This window comes from Macaca mulatta, chromosome 8, assembly GCF_049350105.2.
Source record: "Macaca mulatta isolate MMU2019108-1 chromosome 8, T2T-MMU8v2.0, whole genome shotgun sequence".
Classification (NCBI taxonomy): domain Eukaryota; kingdom Metazoa; phylum Chordata; class Mammalia; order Primates; family Cercopithecidae; genus Macaca; species Macaca mulatta.
The window spans coordinates 133431315-133448104 of NC_133413.1; the positions used below are offsets into that span (position 1 = coordinate 133431315).

Below are 16790 nucleotides of genomic sequence, written 5' to 3' on the forward strand. Positions count from 1 at the left end.
TTGGAGAAGAAAGGGAGGGAGCCAGTTGATAGCTAAAAGGAATTTAGGTTGTAAAATGTATTCATTTCTTCAACAAATATTTATCTCAAAAAGCTCTCTCATGCCAAACTTTCTGCTAGGTGTTGAGGATGTGATGATGAATGGGACAGACACAGCACCTGCCCTCAAGCGTGGGAAGTCCCTTTCCCTGTGATGTCCAATGTCAATGCTCTCCACCCTCTCCCCCAAAATCTTCAGCAAAGCACACATTGCTCGCAAATGCTCGGTAGACGAGCTAGAGTGAGGAGACATAAGGAAATGCTGTCTTGTCCTGGGTTGGAAGGAAACAAAGCCAGAGGCTCCTCACGGGAGGCCCAACATGGGGCTTGCATGCTCTAGTGGGCCAGGTAGGGCTCCTTAGGCAGCCAGCATCCATGTCCTCCTTCTTATGGCAAGAGAACTTTGATTCGCTTTTGGAAAATTTCCTCTCTCCTGTTGAGGGTAGCCATAATGGGACTGTCAGTCAAATGTTTTTCCCTGAATTCCTAGCCACAGGAGAGGCACCAGGTCCAAGCTGGGGCAGTGAGTCTTGGGAGTCAAATCCTAAAAGGGAGAGATACAAGAATAGAATCAAAGATGAAGCTGGTTTAGCCCAGCAAGAGATGTGATGAGATCAATGCCTACTGCCTGGCTCCCTGGTCCCCCATCCATGTGAGGGTTCTCAGCAGGCCCTTAGAATCTGTGCGCTATTTTATATCCTTCCAATAACTCATCTTTGGCTTAACTTAGCGAGGGTCCTTTTTGGGTACCTGCCGTCAGAAAACCCTACCTGATGCCTGTGATCATGAAAAGTTCCAATCCCTCCTCCCCAGTAAGGGGTCTGGGCACCTCCAAGAGAAAACTGGCTTAGAGCAGAAGAGGGCCTGGCTGTAGATACAGAGGCATCTTATTACATCCTTAGAGCCTACTTCGACATTAAGACAGGAATGATCAAAATCCAAAGGCTCCCTTAAGCTAACAGTGACTGCCCTTAACCAACAAGGACACTTAGAAGATGAGTGCCAGCCCTCAGGAAAAGGCCAACACACTGACAGAGAGAAAAGAGAGATCAGAGTCATCTGGGTCAGGTTAAGGCTTCAAATGACACACTGAGCTCATTTCCTAAGCAATCCTTACGCCTAGCACCTAGATTTAATTCTGCACTCCCTGTGGGTCTCTCTGGCCGTGATGACATGGCAGGGGTTTCTCCTTCTCTCCAAATACATGTGAATTTGTACAAGCCACTGGGGAATTCCTCGGGGGAGAGAAAGCTAAATTTACATCTTCAATTAATCTTCCCAAGTGTTCTTGCCTGCCTTCACTCTGTACCAAGTCTCCTTTTGCCCAAATCACCCCAGTACTCATACCCATTAGCAGATTACACACTGCAGATAGAAGCTGCTTTGCTGCTCATTTTTTTTAAGTATTTTAATTTTGAGTCCGTTCTTTCCATTGTCTCTAACCTGTTCTAATATCCTGTTTCAGGGGATTATGATTCCCTTAGATGAACAACAAAAAAATCATTCAATGATCCTGGGAGACTTGGCCATTATTAGCTCTCTCCCTAAGCAGGACAAATTCCTACGCAGGCCAAATTTCAGTTCAGTGCAAGAAACACTTAAGCACCTGTATGTGGCAGGCCTGTGCTATGCACTGGGAAATAGCTGTAAATAAGCTGCAGTCCCTGTCCTGAGGATGGTTACAAACCATGGGAGGGATATTAAGCAAATGATCACAGGTGGGACAAGTGTCCAAGGCAGAGATCAGGGTGCCGGGGGCTATGTGAGGAGACATTTCACCTTGCCTGCAGGTCTAATAGCCCTCTCCTTGATGAAATAACATTTAAACTGGGCCCTAAAGGCTGGTGATACAATCAAGAGAATTGCTTCTTCCTCACTGGGGCCTTCTGCAAAGCTGTTCCCATTTCAGGAAGACATCATATTTTAAAAGTTCATTTTCATTCAAGTTGATGGATTTGGAGCTCATAATGTTTTTTTCCACAGAAATATACTTGCGAATAGTGGCTAGGTTTCCAGGTTAGGATGCCAGCACCTAATTATCTACAATGGCTGCGGCACCAACAGCCAGAAATAGCATTTTACCCAGCTTGTGTGTGAAACACAGATCCAAGCCCTGGTCGCCAATGGAAACCCCTTCAAGAAAACCCTCCTCTTCCTCATTGAGTGCCAGTAATTCTCTGTCAGGGAGGTCCCTCCGATCCAGTCCCCAATCCCACTGCCTTGGTTTAAACCAACTCTTCCCTTAAACCTGCATCACAGCAACCAGTACAAAACCTGGTCGTCTTACCTCGTTTCTCCTCTTCCCAGCCTTCTCCCTCTACTCCCCAGAGGCAGCCAGCTACTTTTTTTGTTTTTTGTTTTGAGAGGAAGTTTCACTCTTATCACCCAGGCTGGAGTGCAATGGTGCGATCTCGGCTCACTGCAACCTCCGTCTTCTAGGTTCAAGCAATTTTCCTGCCTCAGCCTCCCGAGTAGCTGGGATTGCAGGCATCTGCCATCAGGCCCAGCTAAATTTTTGTGTTTTTAGTAGAGACAGGGTTTCGCCATGTTGGCCAGGCTGGTCTCGAACTCCTGACCTCAGGTGATTCACCCGCCTCGGCCTCCCAAAGTGCTGGAATTACAGGCGTGAGCCACCACACCTGGCTGCCAGCTACTTTTTTTTTGGAGACAGAGTTTCACTCTGTCGCCCAGGCTGGAGTGCAGTGGCGCTATCTCGGCTCACTGCAAGCTCCACCTCCTGGGTTCACGCCATCCTCCTGCCTCAGCCTCCCAAGTAGCTGGGACTACAGGTGCCCGCCACCACGCCCAGCTAATTTTTTTTTTTTTTTTTTTTTTTTTTTTGTATTTTTAGTAGAGATGGAGTTTCACCGTGTTAGCCAGGTTGGTCTCGATCTCCTGACCTTGTGATCTGCCCACCTCGGCCTCCCAAAGTGCTGGGATTACAGGCATGAGCCACCGCACCTGGCCTGCCAGCTACTTTTTAAAGACCAAACATGAAGGCTTTTCAACGTTCCCCACTGCCCACAGATTGAAGTCCAAGCAATCACACACAAGTTTTCCTGATATAAGCCCCCATCTATCTTTCTAGCCCCTTTCCCTGCCACTCCCTGCCTGTATTCTACAGGTCCAGGCACACAGTTCTGTCTTCCCCAAAGTTCCTGCTCTTGCTGCTGCTGTTTCTAAATCCAGCTAGAATGAGTGACTTCCCCCATCTTGACCAGAACTCTCCATCAATCTTTCAAGACCTAGCCTCTCATCCAAGAAATTTACTTCCTTTTACTCTGGTAGTTTGGTGAAATTGTATTATAATGACTTGTTTGCTTATTCAACAAATATGAGTCCCTACAATGGGCCCAGCTGACTGCCTCAGTAGAAAGGACACGTCGTGAAGGCAGAGACATTGTCTATTTGCATCTGCTTTGGCTTCCTTCACTGAAAAGCCGCAACAGAGGTCTCTACTCAGAGTTGGGTTCATATCCTGTCTTTGGCACCTTCTAGCTTATTTGTTTTGTTGTTGTTTTTTGTTTTTGTTTTTGTTTTGATACGGAGTTTTGCTCTTGTTGCCCAGACTGGAGTGCAATGGCACAATCTCAGCTCACCGCAACCTCCACCTCTCGGGTTCAAGTCATTCCCCTGCCTCAGCCTCCCGAGTAGCTGGGATTACAGGTAAATGCCACCACGCACAGCTAATTTTTGTATTTTTAGTAGATACGGGGTTTCTCCATGTTGGTCAGGCTGGTCTCAAACTCCCAACCTCAGGAGGTCCACCCACCTCGGCCTCCCAAACAGCTGGGATTACAGACGTGAGCCACCACACCTGGTTGCTGCCTGATTTTAATCAAGAGATTTGAAGCTTACGTTTCCTTATCTGGAAAACGGGGATAATACTATTTCACAAGTTTGTTTAAACACAAGTTCCCAAATCCAAGTGAACATCAGAATCACTAGGAACCTCAAAAATACGTAGAATGGGAATGAGCCAAGATAACTGCATTTTTTAAAAAATCTCAAGTTTAATGCTTGTGTATAGCCAGATTTTAAAAACCGTAAGCTGGAGGCTTTTTCACAAAGTACCTGGCACATTACTGCTCAGTGCCCAGGTGTGCCCCTGAACATGGGGTTCCTACTGGAACAAGCAGAGCTGATGTGAGATAAGGGGACCATATAGGAAGGAGCCTAGGCTTAAACCACACATATAAATCATGGGAAAGGCTGGGCACCATGGCTCAGGCCTATAATCCCAGCACTTTGGGAGGCCGAGGCAGGTGGCTTGCCTGAGCTCAGGAGTTTGAGACCAGCCTGAGCAACATAGTGAAACTCCGTATCGACCAAAAATACAAAAAATTAGCCGAGTGTGGTGGCACACAGCTGTGGTCCCAGCTACTCAGCAGGCTGAGGTGGGAGGATCATTTGAACCTGGGAGGCAGAGGTTACAGCGAGCTGAGATCATGCCACTGGACTCCCAGCTGGGTGACAGAGTGAGATCCCATCTCAAAAAAGAAAGAAAGGAGAGAGAGGGAGGGAGGGAGAGAGGCAGGGAGGGAGGGGGAGGGAGGGACCCGGAGGGAAAGTATGGAGGGAGGGAAGGGTATGAAGGACTGAAGAAAGAAGTAAACACGGGACATGGTATTTCTGGCCGATTTTGATCACCAGTCACTCTGGAAGGCGAACAAGTGAACTGCCAATAAACCCATTTGCTCAGCCCAGCCTTCTAAGATACAAACAGTATAAAGTCCAGGAAGGAGTAACTTCTTCCAAAGGTTAGTTATTCAGAGTGTTAAGTTACTGCTGAAAGTGTAAGAGGGGCAGGGACCTCACAAACAGAGTTGGCAACAAACGAAGATGTTGGCAACTGCAACACTGCCTATTATTAGATCAGTGTCATTCAAAAGGTAGCTTAGAACACAGTGATACTGGCAACGTGTCCTTCTCAATAAGCAGGATCTTTTTCTATTGCTTCAGTATTTGCCCAGTAATAGAAAAGGGACATACATACAGCCTGATTCCTGTCACCTCACCTTGTGATGAGTGAAGTTGGCCTGCCGAAGGCCCAAGATACAGACTGGGAGTTCACCTTCGAGAAAAAAAAAAGGGGGGGGGGTAGTCTGTGTGTGCCTCATGAGGAAATGGGATTAATCTAATTTTATAAAGTTCCAGGGCTCAGGTTCATAAGTAGAAGCTATAAAAATGCCATAAAGCATGCTACAAGCAGGTATGACTCCTCACTCAAAGTTAGGAAGCATCCTCCTTCATTAAAATGAAAACCCAGGAATTCTGCGTCCAGAAATTAATCCAGCAAAAAATATTGGGTACTTCCTAAATGCTCTTCAAGAGATGACTGGTTACACAAATTATGTGATATCTAACAGACAGCAGAGCACGGACATGGAAACTTAACACAGACAACCTTCAAGTTGCACATTTTAATTTACAATTTTTACCAATAAAAAGAATTAGTTTACAAAAAGGGAAGTCCTTTATACAAAATAAGGATTTTTTTTTCCATTTGTAAAGAGAATCCACTGTCATGTTTTGCCTTGCCAAGTCAAAACTCAAATAGCTTGTTATTATTCCAGAAAGATAATCCAGACAAAATCAATAATGTCATCAGCTTCCTGACCATGTTTAAGAGGAATAACTTCATGAACATTTTGCCCTGAACTGAAGAGTTCTAAATACTTGTAAACCTTTAGGAAAAAACTGACTGCTCGCAGGCAGCTGACTGGTAAGATGGTACACCGGAGACTCCGGGTCACCCACCGTCAGAATATTCTTATACATACAGTGAGTCTGCACGCCTGTACAATGAGTGTACATGCAACATAATTGGAATAATGGCCTCTAAAATTTTACAAGTAAACTTTATTGTGGCCACAGATCAACAACAAAACATATGACAGTTAAGGGTCAAACTCTCCCCACCTATTTTATCATATAAATTAAATATGGAGAGGTACACACAAACTCTATTCAAAATGAGAAGCTGTTTGCCAACTCTCATTTCCTAGGATTAACACACATCACACTGTTTAAGAGCAGGGGAAAGAATAGGCATACTGTTAGAGCACAATGTTTCCTGAAAAGAAACTGATCAAAACGTTTGAAGCCTTTTTAGTTGCCTCAAAGTATGACGGCCACTCAATACTGCTCCTAACAGTCTGCTTTCAGATAACGTCAAAAAATAAAATAACTGTGTGAAAAGCCACGGCCTTCAAAAAACTTTATTTGGTTATGAGCCAAGCTCTGATAGGAAAAGCCCACCTACGAAAAAAAAGTTGTGGGTATTTAAGCTGGTTGATTCACAGAGCTTGTACATTCATGACTCAAAATAACAGACCCTCAAACCCAAATGATTCTAAAGCCATTTCAACCTTAAATCATGTTATTCCCTTAGCTGTGCTTATATTAACTTTAAAAAATGATCTCCGTGCAGAGAGGAGCTGCACCTTCTTCACAATTAACTGAAACATGACCAAAAAATGGGGGATAGGCAAAAAAATGACATTTAAATAGCGTATGAGGGTCTCTCCTCCTTTACTCAACGAACACATATCCAGAATGAGAATGAAATGGAATCAATGCCCAGGAGCCTCTCAAAGAGAGCATCTCCCTGTAGCCGACATGACCTGGATCCTCCTAACACAAAGCAACCCAACTACTCTGGGTACACAAAGCCAGTATGCCTTACGTAAGAAACGCAAAGGGGTTGCATCCCCCATGGTTGAAACCTAACCCCTGCGTTAGACACAACTCCACTAGTCTTGATCACTTAACTCAGGAAAAAAACACCCAGCAACAACCCTCATATCTCATTAATATCATCTGTGGCCCTCACTGACTCAGTGGTACTTTTTCATGAAAACATCTGAAGAGGTGGCAAATGGTTACAACGGATGTCAGGTCGAAGCAATTCCAAAAGCTGAGAAAGCGCTTCATCCGCTGCTTCAGTCTTCTCCCCCTATTGCTACAGTTCTGCCACCAAAAGGGGAAGATTGCGTGAATATGATTGTTGTGATCAAGCCTTGGCAAAAGTCAATAAATAAGAGAGCCTGTCAAGGGCAGAACAATTTTATGGGCAACCTCTTCTAGTTGCACATGTGGGGGCTGGGAAAAGTGGGAGGGAGGCATGTGTGCAAGAAAGAGATAAGGGTCCTTTTGAGAAGCGTTTGGTGACCCAGCCCCAGCTCCCCAGCTCAATGCCAGCAGACGAGGACCCGCTAAAACCCATTATTCCGACGGAAAGGGGAGAAGAGAAGACACCAAAAAATGTAGTCAGTTTTGCAATTTGCACAGTTGGTATTTGTTCTTCACAGCAGTAAGGACTTGAATGAGAATCGGGAAACTTGTGGAACACTTGTATTTGTCTTCAGGATTTAAAAAACTTTGTCTCGTACTGAAAGACTACATTCAGTGTGGGTCAGGTCCAACAGTGTTAGCTAGAACGCAGTTGTTAAGCGCACCCAGCACTGGGAGAAAATGTGGCTTGAGAGGAGCGGCTGCCTGAGGCCGCCCCTTCACTGGTCTCCAAGTCGAAAGCCCTGGCCCCAGTTGTGTCTCCCGCCTCCGCCGTTCTGATCAGCAGCTCGCCTCATGCTAGCAGGGGGCACACCAAATCCTGATACTCCTCCTCTCCTACTGGGCAGCCAGCGGTACCTGGTGCAGAAAGACGGGGACACAAAGGGAGAGAAGAGAACAAAGTCACTTCCACACAGTTATCTGACCTCCGAGAACACCTCCCTCTCCTGCTCTTCCCATGGCACTTGTCATGTTGAAGGCGATGAGGGACAATGTCTTATTTAACTTTGTGTTTTCAGTACTCAGCTCCATGACCTGACCACAGAAGGCATTCGTTTTTCATGTTTCTTAAATGTATTCAGATTTCAGCTAAATTCACACTCTGAACGTTTTTTTCTCCGCTTATAAAAGTAATCCATGCAGAACAGTATGGAAACAAAAATATTACACCCACAAGCCCAGCAACCAAAGAATGACTGATAGCATCTTGGTATATCTAAATACGGCTCAAACTGGATCAAAGGATACAAAATACATTCACTTTCAAAGGCCAAATCCACAGCCTGCGTGTTTGAGCCTTGCACAGCATTTCTAAAAGGCTCTCAGCTGAGCCCATCAAAGGAGACGGGGGAAGAAGGCTTTCTATGTTGGAAGTATGGGTATGTTTTAAAATGTATTCAGAATCTGCCTTCCAGGTACATTCTTCCCTTCTCACGGATGGTGGGAGAGCTGGGGCCCCAGAAGGTTACATGATTTCCCACCTTAAAATTAATAAACTAAGAGTTCACAGAACAGCTAAGAGAATTTAAACTCAAGCCTACACTCTCAGTAGTATTTTCCAACTATTTCCCATCCTTGACTCTTTTATTACTGAACTGAGAATGTGTTTAAACCTATTCCACTTAGCAGATCCTAATGTTTAAAATTTTGCTTGAAGGCAGAGAGGATGATCTGATACCTCTGCTTAAACCCTTCCTGGCAGCAAGAGTAAGTCATGACAAGTGACTTGTCCACAGCAGAAACCCTGAAGAGGACAGGCTTTATACTTGACCTCATACAAGAGCAGCTATTCTGTGAACTTACTCAGCGAGCATTACCTTACACCAGGTGCTGCCTGCTTATCAATTCATTTGATCTTCACAACAACCCCATGAGGTAGGCATTACTATTACTCCTGTTTTATAAACAAGAAAATTGAGCCAACACTGAGTGAAGCGCTTCAAAAGTGACAGGATTCCAACCCAGTGAGCCTGGCTCCAGAGCCTGCACCCTGCACTACTTGTTATACTACATGCCTCCTGCCTGGGAACAGCAGTCAGTGACTGGAGTCTGTTTACATCATACTCAATACCTTCATGCCTCTTCCCAAAACAGAAAACAACCCGCTTTTTTATTTATTTATTTATTTATTTATTTATTTATTTATTTATTTATTTATTTTGAGACGGAGTCTCACTCTGTCACCAGGCTGGAGTCAGTAGCACGATCTCAGCTCACTGCAACCTCCCCGTCCTGGGTTCAAGCGATTCTCCTGCCTCAGCCTCCCGAGTAGCTAGGATTACGGGCGCCCACCACCATGCCCAGCTAATTTTTGTATTTTTAGTAGAGCCAGCGTTTCACCATGTTGGCCAGGATGGTCTCGATCTCCTGACCTCGTGATCCGCCCCTGTTGGCCTCCCAAAATGCTGGGATTACCGGCGTGAGCAACCACGCCCGGCCAACAACCCCTTTTAAACACAAAATTTAATGTGTACAGGGAAGATATAAGTACTCTAAATGGAATGGAAAATGGTGATACGAATGTATCAGCATTCCATTTAGAAAGGTAGTTATACCTTCTTATACTCACCTCCTCCATTTTAAACAAATACAGCTTTACCATTAAATCAAAATGTATTTTCCAAGTGCTGGTTTCTCAACATCCATGCCTTCTGGTACAATAATATTCCTCCAAAGTACATGATAAAATAGAACACTTACAGAAGGCAATGCTAGGGCTGTCTTGCTTTGCTACTCACTCTAAGACAATATGGAAGCCATCTCCACTGATTAAGTAGATAGTGAAATTAAATGCAAATAATTAGTATAAAAAGATACCCAATTATACATAATCAACAAAAATTTATGGTAATTTCAAAGCAGTTATTGCTTTTGCAAGGAGCTATATTTTGTCATCTGATCTTTATGCAAAATTTAGCAGAAGGACTTCCACCAACAGAGAAAGTTCAAGTGGAAGGCAGGCTCCAGGGCTCTGCTGATTTTGCCACTAGAATCTTGTATCCTGTGTTGCCCACAACTGAGAAGTAGCTACAAGCCGTTAAGTTAGAATATGGCCATTTAAAGTAAAGTAACTGTTGGCTGCCCCCCAAAAGCACCAAGCTTTTTTTAATTGATGCATCTGCCATCCTACTTGATAAACCTAGATCAGAAAGCCAAACCTGCTGTTATTATGTCCTTTGATAATTAGAAACCAGATTGGTCATTTGTTTTTTTAGCCTGAAGGCAATTCAAGGCTCAGAAGAGAAACAAGTTTCCTTTTATTCTCTTAAAGAAAAACACACACACCACAACCACCAATATGGTATATCTCTGTAAATTACAGTTCACAATTTGAAAAGTCTTTGAAAAACATACCCCTACCCTATAAAAGGAGGGGGAGAAAGAGGAGGCCTGCTCAAGTTTTACTGCCCTCATTGATCCCTTAGAAGAATGACAGAACTGCAAAACATTAAAATTAGCAAGATGTGAAAGGGTTTGGTTTGTTTGTTTTTTTAAAGCTTTTAAATGCAAGCTATTACTGCATATCCCTGATATGAGATTAGGCGTGATTGTCAGGCAGGCTGTGACACCCAGATGGTGATTTAACTGGTCCCTTCTTCAACAGCCTTTTTGCCTCACTGACAGAATGGTCACACGACTATTACATGCTTCTATGTGTGTGCGCATCTCCTCTCAGCTCATCAAAATCCTGCTCTCCTACCCCCACCTTCAGGAATATGGCAGCTAGCTTTACTTATGGAGAACCCACTATGTGCTTCCCAACGGTGTATCTTACCTCATGCAGTCTTGTGAGACAGTGGTTTCTCCCACAACTTACAGACTTGCAGACTGAAACCTGGAGGCTTGATTAAGTGACTTTCCCAATATAAAAACTGCTATCTGAGGGGACTGAGATTCAAACCCAAGTTTGTCTCAAAAATCAAAGCTGTTGCCCTTAGCATCCTACTTCAGTAAACCCTAAAAGCAGACAAAGAGCACAAACTCCCAGGGGGTTGGGACCATACAAACCTCAAGGCTCTCATTTTAACTCTGAACAGTCCTGTAAAATGGCTAATCCATAGTATTTAATATAAAAATGCTTAAAATTGCTGACTAACAAGCTAACTTACCCTTCCTTGGGCAAAATCATGGGTAAAAAACTGATGGGCCAAGAAAAGACACCCCACTATCCTGTGACTGCCCATTCCCCAGCCCACTGCTTCGTACTCTGGAGCTGCATCGGGTCCCTCGGCAGGCTCGGTGGGCTGAGAAGCCTCCTGTAATGCTGGAACCTAGCTGTCAGTGGTCCCTGGCTAAAAGAGTAACAAGAAGGCAATGGAGCCAAGGCTTTAATGCCTGACTTCCGGTGACTATGTGACGAGGATAAGTCATTTGTTGCCTTAGGTTACTCCATCAGATGGGGCATGGGGCTAAATCATACTCCTCATGGAGCTCTTATTAGGATGCATTAAGAACACAGGCACTAAAATGTTAGATGAGACAGGACAAAAACACTTACAAAAACTGAGGTGTCGATAGAAAATTTCTTCCTCCCAAGTCCATTGGGTATCTGAACATTAGGAAAAAATAAAGATGTCCAACCAGATTTCCAATAAGCTCATTGATTACCCTGCAAAGAGAGCCAAATGAGTTTAAAGACATTCAAGCAATATAGTGAAACGAACCAAGTTTTAACTAATATCATAAAGAAGAGAGCCTTCAAGGCAGACCATTTAGTCCCTGGGAGTCTGTGAGAGCTGACAATGAGCCCTTTTGTAGTCCGAGTGGCAAATGCATTCTGAGGGAGACGGGAAATCAGTCCTGCTGAACCAATGAGGCCCGCCACTCTTCAAGGCCAGCAGCCCCTCCGACATCTCTTTCAAGCACCAGCCCATCCTCAAAATATTGTTTTTGCTACTTCCTGCCTCAAGAGTTGGGGAAGTTGTAAAGCATGCTTCTGAATGCTTTCAGTCATGAATACTGTATTGATAAAATGTGGGCAAACATGAAGGCTACCAAGAGAGAAGCGTGGGAGTAAGGAAAAGAGGAACAATAAATGCCTGTTCCCCATTTCCTGGAACTATTAAGCACTTCTCTCTTGCCTCTTGTACCCTTGAGTGTAAGACACCACAGAGATCACTTAGGAAAGCTGACTTGCACCCTGAAATCAACGCTGACCTTCTTCAGTTTTCCCATGGCTTACACACAGGTCACCTCAAGAGTGTATAGATCTACTGTTACTATTACATATCCTGTTTGTCTTCACCTGCAACATGATTCCTAGCAGGGACAAATCAACACCTGCAACTACTTTAGACTTCGCCTTCCTGGCTGGAAGAGCAGCTTTACCAAGTTCAGAACATGCTTTTCTGAACAGTCTGCTCCATTCATTCTCTTCTCCCCAACAATATGCAGAAGAAGTCAGGATCACACAGAGCAAGTATGTCAGATACATGAAGAACCAGCACTATAAAAATCGATTGAAATATTAAAAAGTAGTTTGTAGTATAAGAAATGGGAGTTCTGGTGGGGTGCAGTGGCTCAAGCCTGCAATCCCAGCACTTTGGGAGGCCAAGGCGGGAGGGTCATTTGAGGTCAGGAATTTGAGACCAGCCTGGGCAATATGGTGAAACCTCATCTCTACAAAAAATACAAAAATTAGCTGGGTGTGGTGGTGCACGCCTGTAATCCCAGCTACTCGGGAGGCTGAGGCATGAGAATTGCTTGAACCTGGGAAGCAGAGGTTGCAGTGAGCCAAGATCGTGCCACTGAACTTCAACCTCGGTGACAGAGCGAGACCCCATCTCAAAAAAAAAATAATAATAAGTAAATAAATAAACAGAAAATATGAAGAAATGGGAGTTCTTAGAGAAGCTCCATCTTAGTACCCTCCCTTTAAAATTCTGACTGGATGAATTAAAGGTATTCCTATGTCTAGTTCTAATTCCTGACCAATAGACTAGATATTTGACCCTGGTTGGCCAAAAGCTCTGTATTATCAGCTAGGCACGGTGGCTCACGCCTGTAATTCCAGCACTTTGGGAGGCCAAGGCAGGCAGATCATTTGAGGTTAGGAGTTTGAGAACAGCCTGGCAAACACAGTGAAAGCCCGTCTCTACTAAAAATAAAAAAAATAAAAAAAATAAAAAAAATAGCCGGGCGTGGAGGCGGGTGCCTGTAATCCCAGCCACTCAGGAGGCTGAGGCAGGAGAATCGCTTGAACCATGAGGCAAAGGTTACAATGAGCCAAGATCGCACCATTGCACTCCAGCCTGGGCGACAAAAGTGAAACTGCATCTCAAAAAAAAAAAAAAAAAAAAGTTCTATACTATGAAACCACTTGCAAAATTATATCCTATCTAAGAATCTGGATTTCTATGACTGATCGGCAGTCTCCAAGGCATTCTGGAAATGCCTTAAGAATATAAGACATAGTAATTTTATACATAGCTCTTAGAGGAGTCAACTCAGACAAAAATTAGGTCTCTGTCAATCTGAATAGTGAATCCAGAAATACATATTTATTCCTATACACACATAGGAACACACTATGTGTAACAATAAGTTAACAAAATCGCAACCATTCAATGTTAAATGTGCTTAAAGCCCCGCAATCTAATCAATTCCATCGAAGTAAAATTATCCCATAAGTACAAGGTTCTAATGCATCAATGTTGGGATTCTTTAAAGTTGTATAAAGGTTAGAGAAAGATAAAAACTAATGGAAATTTCCCAAGGATTAGTTTCCAATTAAATAAATCTAATATCACTTACGAGCCTCCGATGATATAGTTGAATCCAAGGATAACCCAGGGTAAATAGCAGGCCTAGGATGGAATAAATATATGCAAATGTGAGTAGCCACACCTGACGAGGACACAGCTACTACTGGGACTAAAATGGGTAAGGATACACTGACAAGGGCTTTATATAAATCCTCTGGAAGGTCACTGCAAAATTTCTCAAATCAATCTAGCATTATTCCCACTATACTTAAACCTTCCTATCTAAAACTAGACTTACTTGTGTATTTGTAACTGGAAGGACACAGTACTTTGCCCACAGGTCTGCTGCAATACAGGCCCTGCTGAATTGCTATTAACAAACAGCTTCAAAAAGCAGATGAGTGTCCCACAGATGCTACTAAAAGCAAGGCCCATGACAGAATCACACTAAGATTCCAGCCAACAAATTGTTACAAATAAAATAAACATACCTCATCTTTTCAAGTTCTTCTTTTATATATCTTGCAAAATTACTCTGAATTTTTATCTCATCACATATTGATATCTTAAACTAATACTGTCCCAAATAAGAAAGCTCTCCAGATGAACATTTGAGCCCCTTACCAAATCCAAGCCATCATATCAAGAGCTAAAGGAGTTGCAAGAAACTTCACAAACTAGGAAAGAGAGGGTTATACTTAAATAACTTTACAGCTACATGTGGTAAGTACTAAAGAGAAACACAAAGTATTGAAAAAGCCCAAAGGTAAGATGAAGTATAGGCAGGAGACTCAGGAAATATGTTCAGTTCCAATTCAAATTAAGAATGGGCAGGATTTATACGAAAAAGAGAATCAAGATGTTACAGGTGGAAAACTGTGAAAGAATGTACAAAGAGAAGTGTTTGGGGGCAAAAACAGTCTGTTTCAGCTACAGTATAAAGCAAATAACAGGGAATGAGGGAGTGATAAGAACTGATTTGTAAAGGCAGGGTTTCACATGAGTTCTCTCTCCTTCTCTCTAACACAGACACATAAGATCACTCAGGGACATATCCCAGAGGGGCCTGAGGTAGAGAGGGAGTGAAGAAACAAAAGCCAGCAACAGACTCCAGGTTGGCTAATTAAATAGAGCTGGGATTGAGGAGGGCAGAAAGGGGCTTGCCTATGGTACACTGCTCTGCAGTGACCTCTTCTGGGTGAGTCAGAAAGTACATCTCTGGACTGAAGAGGGATTTCTGCAAAGACAAATGAAAAGGACACTTCCAATCAAGGTAAAGTACCTTAAATCGTGTTCCAAACCAAAATGATACAATCATGTCTCTGTTCAGCTGGGCCCAGACATAAAGTACTGACATGATCAGAGGAATCATCAGCAACTGCAAAAGAAGTCGACATGTAAAAACCAAGCTCCAGAGGCACGTAAAACCGTGTACATCTACTATGCTTTTTACCCCTCCTCTTCACAACAATCCTCACCTGGGTAAAGGGAAACTCAACCAATCAGAACTATAAATTGATCCTATTATTTATCATACAACGAATACTACAAAAGCCTATAATAAAATACAACAAAACTACATCATTTTAGATGGATTCAGAAATGTAAGAGTCAAGCTCTGTTATTTACAAAAAGCAACAAAGCATTACCATATAATCTCAATTTTTAAAAAACATCCATATACATGCCTAGAAATACTAGACAACCATTACCGTCACATGCCTAGAAAATACCAGACAACCATTACTGTCAATGTTCAAACACCAAAAAGAGGCCAGAAATGAGCAAGGAAAGCAATGATTTAGATAATTCATGTAAGAGCTTCAAAGATTTAGCTGACTTAAGATCTTCAAAATAAAACAGCTGTAGGCCAGGCACAGTGGCTCACGCCTGTAATCCTAGCACTTTGGGAGGCCAAGGCAGGCAGATCATGAGGTCAGGAGTTCAAGACCAGCCTGACCAACATGGTGAAATCCCATCTCTACTAAAAATACAAAAATTAGCCGGGCGTGGTGTCACGCATCTGTAATCCCAGCTACTTGGGAAGCTGAGGCAGGAGAATCGCTTGAATCCGGGAGGCGGAGGCTGCAGTGAGCCGAGATCGAGCCACTGCACTCCAGCCTGGGCAACAGAGCAAGACTCTGTCTCAAAAATAAACAAATAAATAAAACAGTTGTAATTCTATAATTTCAAAATACCACGTAATTAACCCCATAGTTAATGCAATTTCAACTTCTGACAAAGGCCACTAACAGTATATATATATTTTATTATACTTGAAGTTCTAGGGTACATGTGCACAACGTGCAGGTTTGTTACATATGTATACATGTGCCATGTTGGTGTGCTGTACCCATTAACTCGTCATTTACATTAGGTATATCTCCTAATGTTCTCCCTCCCCGGTCCCTCCCCACAATAGGACCTGGTATGTGATGATCCCCTTCCTGTGTCCAAGTGATCTCATTGTTCAATTCCCACCTATGAGTGAGAACATGCGGAATTTGGTTTTCTGTTCTTGCGATAGTTTGCTAAGAATGGTTTCCAGCTGCATCCATGTCCCTACAAAGGACACGAACTCATCCATTTTTATGGCTGCATAGTATTCCATGGTGTATATGTGCCACATTTTCTTAATCCAGTCTGTCACTGATGGACAACTGGGTTGATTCCAAGTCTTTGCTATTGTGAATAGTGCTGCAATAAACATACGTGTGCATGTGTCTTTATAGCAGCATGACTTATAATCCTTTGGGTATATCCCCAGTAGTGGGGTGGCTGGGTCATATGGTATTTCTAGTTCTAGATCCTTAAGCAATCGCCACACTGTTTTCCACAATGGTTGAACTAGTTTACAGTCCCACCAACAGTGTAAAAGTGTTCCTATTTCTCCACATCCTCTCCAGCACCTGTTGTTTCCTGATTTTTTTAATGATTGCCATTCTAACTGGTGTGAGATGGTATCTCATTGTGGTTTTGATTTGCATTTCTCTGATGGCGACTGATGATTTGAAACATATAAAAGGGCAAATAGATAGTTTACAGGGACACTTACCTGCATATCCATTGTCAAGCCAGTAATCTTGGTTTGTAAAGTTAAAGATCAGACATAAAAGAAGCATTCTGTACCTAGTCAAGACTGATGTGTTTATTTTCCCCCCACTTAAAAGTTCACTTGGCCAGGTGTAATTTGGCTTATGCCTGTAATCTCTGTACTTTGGAAGGCCAAGATGGGAGGATTGCTTGAGGCCAG

The 16790-nt window shown here is 43.2% G+C and overlaps 1 protein-coding gene across 1 annotated transcript in view; it reads right to left on the reverse strand.

The window, feature by feature from the left end:
• Positions 1-5453: 5453 nt before the first annotated feature.
• The window catches only part of DERL1 (derlin 1), a 29460-nt gene continuing 18123 nt past the window's right edge, over positions 5454-16790 (reverse strand). The window contains 5 exon segments of the mRNA NM_001257937.1: positions 5454-7691; positions 11332-11442; positions 13587-13639; positions 14820-14915; positions 16593-16619. Coding sequence (NP_001244866.1) covers positions 7553-7691; positions 11332-11442; positions 13587-13639; positions 14820-14915; positions 16593-16619 — 426 coding nt within the window. The 3' untranslated portion in view covers positions 5454-7552.